Consider the following 19,206-nt stretch of genomic DNA (forward strand, 5'->3'; position numbering starts at 1 on the left):
ACAAAATTAAAAATATTCACTATTTCGCTACTGACAAATCAATGGAAACTTTTAAACTTCTGCAAGAAAGAAGTGTAAAACGAAAATAATATTTAAAAGAACGATGTAAAAAGCATCCTGTTTACAGTTATTTTATTTTATTTTTAAATTCTGGTAATTTTTCACAATTTCTTTTTTTAAGTTTTTCGCATAATTGCTTTTTTTCAAAGTAATGAAAATGGCTAAAGTTAAGATTTGTGAAGACTTAAAAAATAAAATAATTCTAGACAAGATAATTTAATAGCGAGAGAGTTCATTATATTCCCAAAAATAACTCCTCAAGAGGTTGTTAATAGCCTAAAATTAGAAATAAGTACCCGAACAGTTAGTCGCATGGGAAAAGGGGCTGGTCTTGGTTGCTATCGTCCTGTGAAAAAACAACTCATTTCTAAAAAGAACCGTTCTGCTCGTCTACAATTTGCCAGGGATCATTTAAACTGGTCGATACTGTCCCCTTTTCCGACGAATCCAAATACAACTTAAGAGGCAGTGATGGGAGAATATTTGTAAGACGACCAAAGGGAAAAAGATTAGATCCAAAGTACACAAATAAGACTGTAAAGTTTGACGGTGGCAATATTATGGTATGGGGATGTTTTTCAAGGCAAGGTATGGACCCAATTCATATTATAAAAGATACCATGACAGGTATAGGCAGTGATGCCAAGTGTAGGTAATTTTCCCTTTTTGTAGGAATTTTTTCCCAAAATTTCACATGTAGGGAAAAAGGGAAAGATTTTTTACTTTTGTCGAATTGTAGGGATTTTTTGCAATGGCAATTTAAAACTACATATTATGTATTTTCCAAATATAAAATTAAAAAAACATAAAATTTGTTTAAGCATATCATTAGAAATTCGTAAATCTGGTATAATATGAAGTAAGTAATAATGTTGCATCTTTAATATCATCACCGCTTTCAAACTGCATACATATATAGTGATTATCTCAAGGCTCACGACTCACCTTGTTAATACGCTTTGGATTCTCCTTTTTACGGTATTTGACAAATGCACCAAAAAACTTTCAAAAACAAAAACCCGAACAATGGATTCTCTTTTTGGCAAGAAAGTCCTGGAAAAACCAATGATGTGGCCAATTTCAAAATCCGATTAAGCTTTTTTTTTGATTGGCTGTTCAAAAAAGAAAAAAGTAGTGTAGGGAAAAATGTAGGGAAAATCAAAAGTAAGTGTAGGGAAAAAAAAGGGATTTTTTCATAAGCGTAGGGATTTCTGAAAAAATCTCCTGGCATCACTGGGTATAGGATACAGAACCATATCAAACGATGTTATGTATCCATACGCTGAGGAAAATATGCCCCTAGTTTGGAGATTCCAACACGACAACGACCCGAAACACACCTCTAGGGTTGTAACCGAGTGGTTACAATCCAACGAGGTACGTGTTTTGAAGTGACCTGCCCAATCGCCAGATCTCAATCCCATAGAAAATCTATGGGAAATTGTAGATCGTAAAATAAGGACCCAAAATTACACCAGGAAGGAAGATTTTTCGGAGGCGGTTATAAGATAATGGCAAAATATTTCAAAGGAGACCATTGACTCTTTAATTGGTTCAATGCATCGTCGATGTGTAGCAGTTAGAAAAAAATAAGGGATACCCAACAAAATATTGAGTTATTGCAAAGTTTAGACCATATTTGTTAAAATAATACCTAAGTTTCCATTGTTTTGTCAATGCCGTAATAAAGAAATCTTTTAATTTTGCTTTCTCATTTTTAGAATTTAATTAATTATGTCCTTTGTTTTTTGTTAAATTAAGTTAATAAAAGTATACAAATAAAATACTACAAAAATGTTAAAATTTTTTAAAAAATTATTTCAGATTTTAGGCCACTAATGAAACATTTGGAAAAGTTTCCATTGTTTTGTCAACCACTGTATATCAAAATAAATGTTTTAAGTCAAAAATTGTATGTCTTGAGTTAGAAAACATTTATTTTGATAGATATCGAACTCGCGACCAAATACGTCTTCAAGGTATTTTGAGCAAAAAAAAAGGCCCAAAATAATAAATTTTTTTATTTTTTAATATTTTTTTCGAAAGACTGAAGAAATAGCTATCTAAACTATTTGGGACACATTTTGCTAAGAACAATACGTAATAAGTTACATGGATGAGAAAAAACACATGTTTGACCAAAATGTAAAATTTTTGTATCTGAATTACTATCCAATAGGTCTAACATTGGTTCAAATTTCATGCCGATCGGAACATCGATTTCAAAAATTGGTTCATTTGACATGAAATCCCCCATATATGTATGTAATAATATGTAATAATATTGTTTAATTCACCTAAGAGGTGCATAGGAATTACGATAAATTGATGGCACATAAATTTATCCTAAAGTTATGTATAGTAGGTTGTCAGATCTGGTAATGTGCTGGCAATGTACGGACTAAAAATTGTTAGCAATTAATGTAAATTGTCAGTTCACACGATTGTCAGCTGTCTGACAATATTATTGTGTTACAATGTACAGACAATGAATTTTCTGACAACGTTGAAGATACTTCAAGCAAAATATTAATTGTAGATAATTTTGCACTTTTAATGTTTATGAGATTCCTAAAAGCAACTGTTTATAGTATTGGCGATTGTTATCGAAATTAAATACATGCATTTTTCTTAGGATTATGGTGCATAAACTATAAAAGATACAGATTTAATATGTTCTTTCCAATGGTATTTGATATCCAATTTTTTATCACTCTAAGGAAAAAATGTTAAAAAATTCAAGCAAATTTTTTAAATCACTATAATTTCATAAATAAAACAGTAAAATATTTACTTTTTCATACAAATTATGTCCATTTTGTTTAAGAATTGTACAATTTGAACTAAATTATCTTTTAATCGTCAAGTGCAGAATTCAGAAATATTTATTTATATTTTAAATAAACACTTTATTAAAATTATCCTTTTAAATACACGTAAAACTAAACAACTATCTACAAAGTTTTGTTGTCGTGGTAAAGTACTACTAATTCCTGAAACCAGTTTTAAATTAGGAAACGTATTTTCGTATAATCAATTAGTTCGTACCCCAAATATTTAAAGATTCTTTAATTTTACCATATGTACAAAAGAAATCCTTTGAAATAAACTCACACTTAACACGTTCATATGTAGGTACATATTTGAAAACTATTTTACATTTTTATTATTTGCATTATATTAGATGTATTTAACTGTCAAACTGTATGCACAATATTAAAATTGTGTTCATGCTTTTTTACAAACATCGATTGATTTCTATTGTTATAAATTCAATATTAACTTCAAATTAAAACCATCTCATTTTATAAAAAAAAAGAAAACTAAAATAAGAATATGAAAACATCGCAGAAAATCATAAAATTCATTTTTTTGTTGGCTCCTTTGGTATTGCAGAATTCAAAGTTTATCATTGTGGAACTGTGTCACACAGAAACACATAAACCCAGCAGCACTTCTTCAGATATTTCTTAATCTACAGGAATACAAACACTGTCACACTCACTCTCAATACTCATACAAAACATCTTTTTCTTTATCATAAAATGTATAAAGATAATGATGACAATGACAAAGAAGATACAACTACTACAACTAAAATCTCAACTACATGTATGATAGAATTAGTTTTATATTAAAAACGTTAAACCAAAATAAAAATACAAAAAAATAAAACAGATAGAAAATAACAATACCACCAACAGAACAGATAACATGAAAACATGAGACAAATAAAAAGATTTGACATAAAAATACTTTGAAGACAAACGAAACATCCTACGAACGAACATCTTTGTATATGAAACAGTGTTGGCCAAAACAAATTAATGCACTTTTACAGTTTTAATCGAGAATTTAAAAAAATAAGATGGAATAGATAAGAAATGGAAGATAAATCCACAAAAAATGGTTTTAGGATTTGCATTAGAGTGCGTCGATTTTTTTCTTTGACAAAACATCGTAGGGAAATTTTGTCCTATGTTTACATATTTTTTTAATTTCCGCAAGGTGAAAATCCAATTTAGACCTATCTTTTCTAGGACAAAATTACTTAAAATTTTTCGCAGAATCATTGCAAGCCCAATTTTTTTCTTTTTTTTTACTTTCATTCCAATCGACCACCCCCTAATAACTTACATAATTTAAATCGTAAACTCATCTTGACACGATGTGGGTGTCGGATGGTCTACACATGCCAGAGGGACTAACCACACGTTGATAACGTCTGTTTTCCCCCATTGGGGTGGTTACAAATGTTTCCCCTATCATTGAAATTGTGCATGTTGTCAGATAAAGACCATTGGGTTCCGATGGACCCACTAGTCCGTCACACATGTACCGGGAATTTCACATTGAGCGACTTGGTGGTCTGGAAATCCTTGCAGTCTTATAACCTGGTATCAAAGTAAAAAAACCAAATTTTGTTCCGGTCTGAGGCTTCATAGCAACGGGTAATAGCTTCTCTGTCGGTACTGTTGAAAAACTAGTAAAAAGCCGTTTTGGGGCCTGCTAGAAGTTCCAGCCTGGAACACTAAAGATTCAACTAACTATACATGTGCCTATTGTGCAAAAAGGACCTGAGAACAAGATTTCGAGGTCTCAGACTACAGATTTTTGGTCCAATCGGGCAATATAAATGATCCGGTACGATACTTTCGTTAGCAGGACCTTCCTACAAAGGCGTTTCGCCTCCAAAATTATTGAACACTTAGCCAAAAAGTTAGTTGAGAGATAAAAAATAACGGACCTTGCACCTAAACGGCAACGTTTCGAGGGAAGGCACATCTTCAGAGTCAAAAGCCCGGGACTAAGCGTCCAAAACCGCCATATCATAAGTCAGTTGATAGGACCTTCAGTGAATTTCCAAATAACCCCTTCGTATGTGCTATTACTGCCAGGGTCTACAATAATGTGGAAGAAACTAATGGGAGTTTTCTGGGAAGTTAGGCTCAATGCGACGACGCTAGTTGGTAGGGACCCATAAAATTAATGACAAGCGCCATGAGAAAACTAAATGGATGTTTTCTTGGACATTGAGGAAGCTTTTAATAATGTTAATGCCACGTCGATCATATCAGGTCTGAACGAATTTGGCATCGACCAATTGTTGATTTCATAGAGAGACTTCTTTCTTTCTACCCGAACCAACATTCGGGGTTGTCATAGAATCCAATCATTGTCGGAATCGGTTTTGAAAACGACACAAAAGGTACATTTGTCTTATGAAATACAATTGGTCAATTCACAAGGTCTCTCATCATGTCATATTGTCATAATGTCCTAATATTTCACAATGGTTTTTATTGTTTTTCAAGTAAAAAGTGTCCTAAAATAATAGTACTCTGTATGCTATGTTTATTGTGTTATCGTAACCAACCAGTAGAGACCTTCGCCGAATGCCTAAGTGTCGGTTAAGCCGAGCTGCTGAGTCGAGATATATTAAGAAATTATGACAATATGACTGATAAGAGACCTTGTGAATTGACCAAATGTATTTTTTTGTTTAATCGATGAAGAATTTAATTCTAAATCGAATATAAAGCCGATAACTTTCGACTTCACAAGACCAATGTACTTTTTCTGTCGTTTTCAAAACCGATTCCGACAATGATTGGATTCTATGACAACCCCGATTAACTCTATAATGGGCAGTCATCATCTCTAGGATGATGTCGCGGGACTACTCAAGGTCGTGTACTATCTCCGTTTATTGGAATCTTACGATTCAAAATATAAAATCATAAATTTCTTGTTTAAAATAAGAAAAACTACAAATCTTTAAAATTGAAATGTGCGCTACATTTTGTTTAAAGTGCCGTTACTTTGTTACTGTTTATTTTTTTTATTATTGCATTTTAGTGTTTCTAGGAATGCTAACAATCAGTACAATCAAAATTTGGTTGAAAATGACTTTCCGAAGCCACCAGATAACTTACGAACATACATGTGTTATATTCAAGTGAATTGGTATTGAAAATGAGATGAATCAGCTCAAAATTTGCAGAGATATAATCAAACCTCCAGATAAAGTAATGAACTAAGAAAACAAATCAAATCGGTCAGAATAACTTTCTGAATCGATAAAAACATCAAAATCGGTCTATAAATGATAACGAAAACGTGTTTGGTTCTATTGAAATGTTGTCTATAGTTGTGAGTACACTATAGACGATAACATTCGAGTGAGCCAGGGTTTAAATTTGAATGAAAGGTATTTTAAAGGGCTTTCCAACAAAGTTTAACGAAATAATTTGGAGCGACTATGCTCCAGTTTAAAAAAAAAAAAAATTTTGAAGAAAATTTAAAAAATCTTGTATTTCAAGCATAATATCCCCCATATGCATAAACAGTTTATAAATTTATCAAAAGTTTATAAAACAAATTTTGTATGGAAATTTTGTTTGATAAACCTTTGATAAATTTATAAACTGTTTATGCAAATGGGGGATATTAAGCTTGAAATACAAGATTTTTTCAATTTTCTTCAAAAACATTTTTTTTTTAAATTGGAGCATTGTCGCTCCAAATTATTGCGTTAAACTGCGTTTAACTCATTCACTATGACGACTGATAATAAAGTTGGCTCTACCATTTCCTAGAAGTTTTGACCAATACTGTACCTATGAATGTAGTTTTTTTTTTTGTTTGACGCGAAATGGCTTACAATGAGCGAGCAGCAGCAGTTAGATATCAAACCATTTATGATGTTATTAAACTAAATGGTTGTTCTGCTTTTCCCAATGTTCTCTTGCACACATGTTCATCTTACCCAGTGTAACGAATGAAAACACACAAGTACAAGACCAATTTTCAAATCATACCAATTACTTATTGTACAATAATTCATACATAATTTATGTAACATGGCACTGATAAGTCGGTAATATTAGTAAAATGGCCTAAAGAATGTTATTAAAATTTTTAAATTTTTTAATTGCTATAAACAGATAGTAAATATTACCTATTATTCATATACGCTTAATCCTTAAGGAAGATTTTTATTGAACTAAAGATCGATTTTTTAAATTAGAGTTTGTATATTTCTTATATGTATATTTTGTTAATTTAAGTTTTTATATGAGAATATCAGTGATTTTGAAATATAATATACAAGGACTATTAAACTTAAAAGAAACATACACAAAGAAAACATGCTCCTCTTTGAAACATATAAAAACAAAAAGGAAAATGTACAGCCTTTTGATTTTTCTTTTGGTTTTTTTATTCATGGAAATCACATTTTATGCATTTATTGCATTTAATAAAAGAGAGACCAACGTCAAGGTAAAATTATTCATACAATTTTAATTGTTCCAAGTCTTTGAGTCCTTAAGCTCATAGTCGATATTCTTAAGGACTATTTATATTTAAAATGTCAGATCATTCTGACCCGAGATGACCAACTTCGAGGGGCTATGCACTGGCCCCCATTATCGCTTGCATAGGCCCCCATTATCGCCCATAGCGCTTGTGAAATTTCGTAGCAATATCTCCAATTGTTTCCGGAGATACAAAATTATTTCCAAAAAAAAACGAAATATCATAATCATAAGCCAAAAATCAAGGTAGTCCCAGTTTTTTCCTTATATCTCAGCAATTTGTGGGGTCGACTTTCTCTATTTTAAAAGCAAACGAGCCTGTTGCTTTTTACAGACGGACAGATCGACATTACAATATTGACTCCGCATCTATAACGATCCAGAATATATATACTTTATAGGGCCGCAAATGAAAAATGTAGAAATTTCAAAATTATATACATTAGGGTGGCCCTTAATAAACGAAAGTTCGATTTTGGCCATTCTCACCCCCCAAGTTTGGTGAACATTAGTAAAAAAAATCATCCTTAAAAAATTTTAGGTAAATCGGCCCTCTGAAGTTTTGAGATGCATTTACAAGGGGAAAAAATGTATTTTTTTCAGTTTTTGTAAAAATTTTGCCATTAAAAAATTACTTTTCCAATTTATTTTAAAAGAATAGAAATGTGTACGCAATTTTCGATCTAATGAGACATAAAAAAAGAAATTGGTCAAAAAATGTTAAAGTTATTAAAAATTCGCCAGGCCATTAACGTGTCTCAGGCAACTAGAACAAGAAAGGTAGGAACAAAATTGACATATTTTGATAAATATTAAAATAAAAGCTCATTTTTACTTAAAATATGTCCATATTTACTTGTATATGAGTTTTTGTCTTCGTAGGATACCGTTAACCTATTCTTAGGTATGAACAAAAAAATAAAAATTTTTTAACGGCAGTTTCAAAACTCCATTTTCAAATTTTTAAAAATTTTGTTAAACAAATTTCAGAATTTTTTGATCATCTCATAGGGAATTATGAAAATATCTCTTGTAGTTTTTCCGTACCTGCGATTTAAATTTTGAAATTTTCGAGAAAAACCAATTACTTGGCAATTTTTTGGCGAATGAGCTCTATTTCCTTAATCTTATGAATTTTAAGCAAAACTTATTCAGAATATTATACTCCAAATATTTCAAAATATACTCTGAAACTTTTACTAAAATCGGAAAACGTTAACCCTTAAATCGTGAAGGTCAAAGGTCAAATTTTTCAATATTTGGAATTTTTCATGGAGAGATAGCGAAATATTATATACTTTTGTGCCGATTTTGATGAAACTTAAGAATAATATAACATAAACTCTAGGGTTTATAATAACAGCACAAGAATGGAAATTAACACTTAATGGCACTTTGGGTTAAAATGACCCCAAACTTTTAAATCATAATTTTTTTATGGTTTTAGAAGTTTGGGGTCATTTTAAACCCAAGTGCTATATAGGGTTAATTTTAATATACAACATTTCGAACATTTCGAAATCTTTCCAAGAGAAATTCCAAATATTGAAAAATTTTACATTTGACCTTCACGATTTAAGGGTTAACGTTTTCCGATTTTAGTAAAATTTTCAGAGTATATTTAGAATTATCTGGCGAATTTTTAATAACTTTAAAATTTTTTGACCAATTTCTGTTTTTTATGGCTCATTAGAACGACAATTACGTACACATTTAGATTCTTTTAAACTTAATTGCAAAAGTAATTTTTTAATGGCAAAATTTTTACAAAAACTGAAAAAAATGCATTTTATCCCCTTGTAAATGCATCTCAAAACCGATTTACCTAAAATTTTTTCAGGATGATTTTTTTACTAATATTCACCAAACTGGAGGGTGAGAATGGCCAAAATCCAACTTTACCACTCATGGTGAAGGGTATAATAAAACTTTAATAGATTTAAATATCTTTGTTTGATGAAGGGCTTGTTCCAAATTTAGAAATATTATTAGAGACTTAAACCCCATTAAAGACATAGTAGAAGCATTAAGTGATGCTATAATTAAAACTCAAATTCTACGATTTCTCAAAAAAATTTATAAATTACCTAAAAACTTTACAACATAATCATATAAATTATACAAAGACAATTAATCAATTCACAAGGTCTCTTATCAGTCATATGTCATAGTGTCCTAATATATCACGACTCGGCAGCTCGGCTTAACCGACTCTTATGCATTAAACACATTCAAAACAACAGGCTACACGACTACACGAACACAAATTCTGCTGGCTGGAGTTGTAGTCGTGTGTCAGCTACTGAATTATTTTAAAGACGACAGCTACAAAGTAAACAGCTGATTTATAATTCCGTGGTGTCACTTCAATAAAAAAATAACCGTACAAAATTCCAAAGTAATTAAGATTTAAACAATTATTTTGAGTTATATGGTTATAATTAATAATGTACCTGTTATTAATTTACATCAATATGGTTATCAAAAACTTCTCTTAATTAAGTAAAAAAAAATATATTTTTTTAAGCATTATTATTATATTAGCAACACTATTTCTGCTTTGTAGTTGACAGAAATATAAATTAGTTTAATTCGGCTACAGCGGCAAAAGCAATCGTGTGGTCGTGTAGCTGTGCTGTCGTCAAAAGAATCGTCTTCATATAAACGTGTGTATTCTAATTTTGACAGATTGCAGTTAGTAGCCTGCTGTCTTCAATGTGTTCCATGCATTAGGCGTTCGGCGCAGGTCTCTGCTGGTTGCTTAAGATAACACGATAAATATAGCATACAGAGTAGTATTATTTTAGGACATTTTTTGCTTGAAAAGCAATAAAACCATTGTGAAATATTAGGACATTATGACAATATGACATGATAAGAGACCTTGTGAATTGAACAAATGTTAAACATTTATGGACAGCAAATGCATGAACGCCTATTTGACCACAATGTTCCCTCATCTGTTCAAAGCGATGATGATGATGTTTCCGAAATACAAATGGATCAAAACTAGGATATTCAATCAATATTGAAAAAGAACACACGAAACATTTAAAATCAAACGCTTAAAGTGTTTTTAAGCCTGAAGTAGCTTTATTTGAAGCCAGTAACAATCAGACAGAAAATTTAGATTTTCAGGAAAAAATGTTTTCATAAAATAAAATTAATTTTTTTACTTATACTATGATGATGGGTATGTATATAAGATTCGGCACATCCGAATAAAGCAATTTAACTACATATGTAGTTTGTTATAAAATGTATTCCACAACAAGTTAAAAAATAGACTATTGTTAAATTATTGTTTTAAATTTTTGCGTTTTGTATGATTTAAAATTGTGGACAATATTTGTTTTCATATTATTAGTCGAAATATTTCTAAATGTTGCGAATCTTGAACGATTCGCACGTTATAATTTAGCGACACTTTAACAAATCTTAATTACTTTAATTTATTCCCTGAGGTTGAAAATTTTATCAAGTTTTTAATGAATTCATACCAAGTCACAATTACACTTAAATACGTATGAAAGGAAAATGAAAGAAAATAACCAAACTACAGTTAGTTACCTGTCATATTCTCGATTATCCTCATCACATCGAGCATCCTGTAACTCTCGCCAACTTTTACCATGACGACATGTTGTGACCAAAATAATATCACGACCATTATGCAAATGGAATAGAGAATTACGTGTCTCAGAGCCAATGCCATGCACGTACCTGAAATTTAAAGAAAAAAAAACCAATTAAATTTAAACTAAAACAAAATTATGATGTGTATTTATGTATGTAGACTACGTACTGAAATTAAGCCACCACCTCACTATTCTACTTCTTTTGATTACATTAACAAAGTTGTTTTTTTAAAAAAAAAAAAATATTAATTGTTAATTGTGGCATAAACATTCAAATTAAAAAGAGAACAAAACTGTTTATTTGGCATTTGTAAGCAAGAAAATGTCTGCAAATTCAAATTAAGTCACCTTAAACTTTAACTTAATGGGAGTCATATTCATTTTGTTATTACAGTTGTAACATTTATTGCATGTCGAAATTATAATTATAATTTCAGGAAGTTTTTGTTATGTCCAAATGGTTAGAATGTAGAACGCGATTAAATATTAACAATTTCCAGCATAACACGAGGGTATAGTTCAGTCTACTTATATGTCAATAAAATCTGTTATTCCAGCTTGAGGACATTTCTCGTAATATTTCGTTACTTCTCCCATATTTCTCAAAGAATAAATGAGCTAAACGAATTTCATTAAACGATTCAGTAAAACCACATTAAATATCAAGGATTAGCTTTCTCTAGAGAGAGTTATTGCAAGAATCAAAATGTCAAAAATTTACATTTTGGCCAAACATGTGTTTTTTTCTCATCCATGTAACTTATTACTTATTGTTCTTAGCAAAATGTGACCCAAATAGTTTAGATAGCTATTTCTTCAATCTTTCGAAACAAATTATTAAAAAAATGAATTTTTTTTTTTCCGAAATCTAAAATTTTTTTGACTTTTTTTTCAAAATGGGCCCTTTTTTCCTAAAACAAAAAGGTTAGATACTTTCCTTGAAGACCTACTTGGTCGCTTAGTGGGATATGAGTTCAAAATAAATGTTTTGTAACACAAGACATACAATTTTTTACTTTTTTTTTGCAAAATCAAAAACTTCGTTGAAATTTTTTTTCAAAGTGGACTCCTTTTTTAATTTTGTTTTGCTCAAAAGAAGGCTTAGGTATTTTTCTTGAAGCCGTTTTTGGTCGCTTAGCGGTATGCAAGTGGGTTATATATCAAAATAAATGTTTTGTAACTCAAGACATAACATTTTTGACTTTTTTTTGCAAAATCTAACTTTTTTATCAAAACGGGCATTTTTTAAATTTTTTTTTATGCTCAAAAGAAATCTTAGGTCTATTCCTTTAAGAGCTTTTTGGTCTCGTAGTGGGATATATATCAAAATGTTTTTTAACTCATTTATTTTTATTTTGATATACAGTAGTGGTCAAAATATTTGGAACTGATAACTGATAACTTTTTATTGATTAATTTTCTCCAAATCACATTTCGTTACTAAAATTTATATTTTTCATGTCTTCATGCATTATTTTTGTTAAAAATATAAAAATATAACAAATTCCGTTAAAGTTTTTTTTTCGTTTTCTTATTTATTGTATCTTCGCAAAATAATGTGAACTATCAATAATTTGTTCAAATCTTAAATCTAAATCTAAATATTAATTTTTATTTTTATTTACGTCCCACCACAGTTGGACGAAAAATTATCTTTAATTTATAGATCCTATCATCAACGGATTCCTTCTTCTTAGTCGGATGTAGCAATTACTTCTCATTAATCTTCGTGCAAGTGGGTTAGAGTGAACTTCTAACTTTTTCAAATATGACTCCGCTTGTTTTTTTATTTAATTTTTCACCAGGAAGACCTAGGTCCTTATGAATGTTAATATTTCTCACATACCAGGGCGCTGCTGTTATCATTCTTAATATTTTATTTTGGAATCTTTGAATTTTTTCAATATTAGAAGCTGAGGCCGAGCCCCATAATTGATTTCCATAGCACCATTAAAGTAAAACAGCAAAAAATTAACTTTAAAATATGTATTCAAAATGCAGCTGTTCAAAACATTTGCAAAGTTAAGATGTGCTTTTATATTTTTTTCCGAAAAGTCAAAAATTGTATGTCATGAGTTTAAAGATGCCAAACGGGGAATCCCGTTCCCGAAAATCCCGGGGTTTTCGGGATTTTCTAAACCCCGAAGCCCGGGATTTTTTTATTTTAAGCCCCGGGGTTTTCGGGAAATAAACAAATAATGTTTTTTTTTTTGTTTTTTTTAATTAACAAATATTCAAATAAATACCCTATTTTCACTCAATTCAATGGAAGAGAGTATGAATGATTATAAAACAAGATTGGAGAATAGATCGGTATATAAATTGTATATACCCCGTTGTTCGATATCGCGTAATTCTTTTTTTTTTTTGACATACTCCTATTATTTTGAATTATTAAAATTGAAGAGATTTTTATTTAAGTATGTATTTTCGTAAACATTGATTTACGTAAGTAAAAAATCGACCTAAAATGTGTTATGATCAAATTTAAGTAAAAGCAGCCACTTTAAATGGAGTTTAACAAAAATATATAATTAAGAAAATTGTTAAATAACAATTTACTTAATTTTAAAATATTACAGCATACACAATTCGTTTCAATTTTATTTTACTTTTAATACAATACATATTTGATACAACCAACCGTTAAACAATATATGAACAAATAAAATATATAAACATACTTATAATATGCACATAATATAAATAAATACTTATGAATGTACAAGTACGTATGAACATATCTGCTATTATACAGATAATTAAAACGGAAGGAAGTAAATTAAAAAGCAAAATACTGAATTAAATACTCGTACCAACACATGCACACTGTCATGTATCGATGAAACTAATTAACAAATTTGCAAGATACCTAAAACAAAAACATCACACATACATACTAGCCTACTCGTACTACTTACAACACCATCTACGAGTATCTGAACAATATCGCCAAGTAAAACTATTGAATGGAGGAGTGAGTTTGTTTATTATTAGTTTCTACACATCTGTGTTGCATGCAACCAACAAGAAAATGTCTATTAATTATATTTATAAGTAAATGTGAATAATAGCAAGTTTATTGCGGCCGACTGCAACGAATTAAATTCATCATTTACGAAACTGGTTTTTATTGTTAAAACCAAATTAGTTGATTCACCAATTCAATACTTGTCTCTTATATATGGGGAATTTCATATCTTCCGATCGGGATGAAATTTGCACCAAAGTTAGTCCTATTGGATAGTAATTCAGACACAATTTTTCAACAAGATCGGAAATTCCCCATATACATATAAATACATATCGAGGGCCTATATTCAAAACCCTCTATCTTGAAAAGCACAACTTTTCAGGAGAGCCAAAAAACAGTTTTCTTCACGTATTACTTGAGTTATTAAAATTCGGTATTCTACAATATTTTTTAAAAGCACCTACTGAATCTCACATATAATTGGTTTTCAAAATTTTGCATTATTGTGGACTTAATGATAGATAGAGGTTTTTGCTTTTCAAAAATATTCAATGTGTATGTATGAAATGATCAGATAGAGGGTTTTGCACTTTAATAAAAATTAATTATTTTGATTTCATTTATGACATCTGTCAGTTTTTAACGTGATTTATTTAAGATAACTTGAGTTATTCCAGATAGCGTCTAATAATACAATATTAAACAAAAAATTATAGAAACAATTTTTTTATTTAAATTTTTTAAATAAATTTTTTTTTGAAGTTTGATTAAAGAAATTATTTGAAAATAAGTTTTTTTTGAAAAGATAGAGGGTTTTGCATTATGAAAAATTATTTGTGTAAGATAGAGAAATAACAAAAATGCAAATAAAACAGCAAAAATGTTTGTTAAAATTCACCCAATACTAAAAAAAAACATTTACTAAACATTTTACCATCAAATAGTCATTTTCGTGAAAATCAAAGATAGAGGACTTTGAATATAGGCCCTCGATATGTTGTACTTTATGTTAAACGAAATTAGAAATTAGTTTTAATGAATGCAATTAGGATTATTCTTGATATATTTATCCCAAAGAAAGTTTTTACAATAGAGACTTCAGTGTGATACATCTGCAAATACATTGGACATCATAGTGGAAAAATGTAGACATCTAGTACTCCATTGCAATTAGAGTTTTTCATGGGAATTCCGCAATATTTTCATTCCCGAAATCCCGGGAAGTTGTGCGTGAATTTCCGGGAATTATTTTCCTTAGTTTTATTTGATAGTTTTTGTACTTGACTTTCTCTAAAATATGCTTAAAGCTCCAAAACAAATGCAGAAGATTCATACAACAAAAAACTTTTAACCCAAATAGACCAATAATATGTTCATTATTCAAATTATTCCAAAAACTTGTTAATATTCAGGTCTGTCACAGAATTCTATTCCGATCGGTAGTGGAATTATTTTAGTATTTAGCTTTTTAACAAAGAAGAAAATTTTTGGAATAAAACCACCTTCGGTTAAATTGAATTTTGTTTGGGTTTTCTTCAAGTTTTAATTAACATCTTTACTTATTTTTTAATTTAATAAGCAAAACATTGCCAATTCAAAATTAAAAAAAAAAATAAAATTTTTATTATTTGCGAATTAACAGAATTAATTGGAATCTAACGAAGGTAGAACAAAATCTAATGGAAATTGAAGCCATTCCGATACAAATGACAAATGGCGACAGGTTTGTATATGACCAAAATTAGAAATCGAGTCAGTTTATCGCTTACATTAAATTTTTATTGAATCTTTTTATTTGTATCCAATTACATTTAAAAACCAAAAACATTTTTTAGATTTTTAACGAACTCTACATTCTTAAAATTGAATAATTTGTTCTATGCGGTAATTCCCGGGATTCTGGGAAATTTCAAAATTAATCCCGATTTCCCGGAAAATGAAAAAGTGCGGGAAAAGAAAAACTCTAATGTAATGTCTTTAAAATATAGAATAAATCATGGAAAAAGTTCAAGGATATCATTTAGAAGGACATATAAATATTCTGAAAATCAAAAATATCTTCTTTCATTTGATACCCATGTACGCTCCAGAAAATAACAAAAATCAAGAAAATTTTTAACAAATATTAATATTGTTCAAATATTTCAAGAACTTTGCTTCACCATTATCTTATATTTACCTGATTATACATGCATTTTACAGAAGAAAAAATCAAATAATATAAATGCAGTGCAAGCTCGATTTTCGTGACTAATTAAAACCCAAATTCTGTTTTCGCGATAACAGAAACCAAAATTTTATGTAATTTTGAAAATTAGAGTTGTTTTTATTGATATATTTACATTTTTAAAGAAATTGGAGATTTTGAATAGCTTTTTATTCATTATGTCAGCATTCGCTCTTTATATATTTTTCATCAGGGAGCCGATATCTCATCACATGTGACAAGAGTGTGATTTGGAACCGGATTCGTCGACATTGTAGATTTGGTGAAGAGACAATCCATGCTCATCAACGTAATATGAGGTTTCAAAGAGAATTTCTCGCCTGTAATTTTTAAAAATCTAATTCCATGTAGACTCTTAAATGTTTTCAACCATCCTTCACTGGCATTGAAACCTGAATTGTTTTGATAAATTTTGGAACATATGTTTTACAAACCACTTATAAAGCATTTTTTCCATTCTCAGCTTTCTTAAAGGTTAGTCCTATTGGATAGTAATTCAGACACAATTTTTCAACAAGATCGCTCGAGAACTCTCTGATTTAGAGGGGGTCAAAATTTTACATTTTGGCCAAACAAGTGTTTTTTCTCATCCATGTAACTTATTACCTATTGTTCTTAGCAAAATGTGTCCCAAATAGTTTAGATAGCTATTTCTTCAATCATTCGAAAAAAAAAATTAAAAAATTTTGACTTTTTTTGCAAAATCAAAAACTTTGTTGACTTTTTTTCAAAATGGACCCTTTTTTAATTTTTTGCTCAAAAGACAGATTAGGTCGTTTTCTTTAAGAGCTTTTTTTAATTACTATCCAATATGACTAACCTTGGTGCAAAATATCGTCCCGATCGAAAGACATCGATTTCAAAAGTTGGTTCACTTGATATGAACCATAATTTGTTCCATTTGTTTAAAGGAAAAATTAAAATTTTTCAGTGGTCACGCTTCTTTATTTGTACAATATAAAACTACCTTCTAAAGTACGCTCTCTCTCTCTCTTACGCTTCACCTTATAACAGAGTATCCGAAATTGACTTGATTTGTTAAAAGCATTTGATTGACTTAAAAGTATTTTTAAGTCATACACCCAATACATATAGCTTTAAAGTCCTTTAGCTGGGACAAACGATCAGGATATGAAAAAGTTTGTATGCAGGTTTGCCACACATATTGTGGTAAACAAAGTTACACAAGTTTTTTTGTGAAAATAATATTAATTGTTGTACGGCGTAAGGAGGCAAAGCTATCCAATGTAGGCAATACAGTTTCCCATAATTTAAGGAAATTAAAAATTTTTCCTGTTGAATTGGTCTAAGCTATCAGCGACCATTTATTTAACATGAAAACTTTCGTGTCGATAATTTTTCAAATTTATTAAATTTGTTTCTGTATCTTAATATTTAATGTTAACATGAATTAGTGTTGTATAGCAAACTAAATATTAATAATACCCACCAAAGTGTACCACAATTATAATATATGTAATTACTAATTAAATATTACATTCATTTAAAGGTATTAATTCTTATAACCTGTATATAAATCAAATAACTTAACAATGAAAATTAATTTTTAATTTTTATTTATTACAGGATTGGCAACTGAATTGAAACGATTAAAAAGGCAATTATTATGCAATAAAAATATTTATTTATAAATGTTTTTGGATGAAATTTTACAGTTGTATATATAAAATTTTCAGTTCAAAATATTAAAAAAAAAACTTATTAATGTGACTTTTTATATTTTTGTAATTCTTTACTATATCAACAGCGGGGCGACAAATTCCCTTTGTAAAATAATCCAGAACATATTAGGGCTTTTATATGATTTTTAACCTATATATTTCATATACCAAAAAAAAACATCCTGAAAAATTTGGATCCGCTATTAATAAAAAACCAAAGGTCAAAACACATACCCGATATGCTCCACCCTCTGTATCTCCTATATTGACCGATATATCCTTCTATAGCCATACAAATGTTTATTCAAATGGGACTATCATCCATTTTTAAATTACACATTTATTTCCATTTTTTTCTTCGAAATTCCCCCAATGTGTAAAAAATACATGTTTTTTCTCATAGCCAAGAATTATGTGTAGATCTCGGGGCAATTAATTTGTATTAGTTAACATTTCCTATTACTACATTTAACTTTCTATTACTACATTTACAGTGTAAGACAAAAATGTGTAAATGATGGTCATATATTTACACTTTGTGACACCATTTTTAAAGTGCAATGTTTATAAAGAAACGTTTTGTGTTTTTTTAAACAATATTTATTAAGGATATTTTAGGACTAAATAAATAAAATATTTCCTTAATTATACTCCAGTAATTTAAAAAAAATAACTGCAACCTATTTACACACTTTTGGCGCTGATTACTAAAGTAACTTTTTTAGTACTTCGAATAACCTGCTTTCGCGTCAATGGCAGCCTGAATTCTGGAGGGCATACTCTCCACCAGTTTGCGACACTCTTCTTGCATTATAGATCCCTAGATATCATGGGAGCGCTCCTAGAGCTGAGTTGTGTTTCTAAATGCATTTTGATAATTATAAACGCGACGTTTTAGAATTCGCACCAAATTCTCAATCGGATTTAAATTCTGAGATTGTGGGAGTCAATCTAGCAATGTAATTTTGGCGGTTTTTAAAAAATTAAGCGTCTTTTTAGACTTATGTTTGTTGTCGTTATCTTGTAGTATCACAGTGTTTTTAATTTGTCCACGCCAATCATTCAGACTATCCACATCTGTTGTCTTGATAATGTCTATATACATTTCTGCATTCATATTACTACCAATTTTATGGAGTTTTCCTACACCTTTCGCAGAAAAACAACCACAAAATGGCAATATTCCACCACCATATTTCATAGTCGTCATAAAATCACGGTCTTTTAATGGCGCATTTCGTTTTTAGTAGTCATATTTTGGTCCATCAGTTCTAAAATGGTTAATTTTCGATTCATCTGTACAGAT

General features: G+C 29.6%; 1 protein-coding gene across 1 annotated transcript in view; it reads right to left on the minus strand.

Moving 5' to 3' along the window:
- ttv (exostosin glycosyltransferase 1 ttv) overlaps positions 1 to 19,206 on the minus strand; it is a 159,106-nt gene that overhangs the window by 103,444 nt on the left and 36,456 nt on the right. The window contains exon 2 of the mRNA XM_065510541.1: positions 10,950 to 11,102. Within this exon, the coding sequence (XP_065366613.1) occupies positions 10,950 to 11,102 (153 nt within the window). The remainder of the gene's footprint in view (positions 1 to 10,949; positions 11,103 to 19,206) is intronic.

Source organism: Calliphora vicina, chromosome 5, assembly GCF_958450345.1.
Source record: "Calliphora vicina chromosome 5, idCalVici1.1, whole genome shotgun sequence".
NCBI classification, from domain to species: Eukaryota; Metazoa; Arthropoda; class Insecta; order Diptera; family Calliphoridae; genus Calliphora; species Calliphora vicina.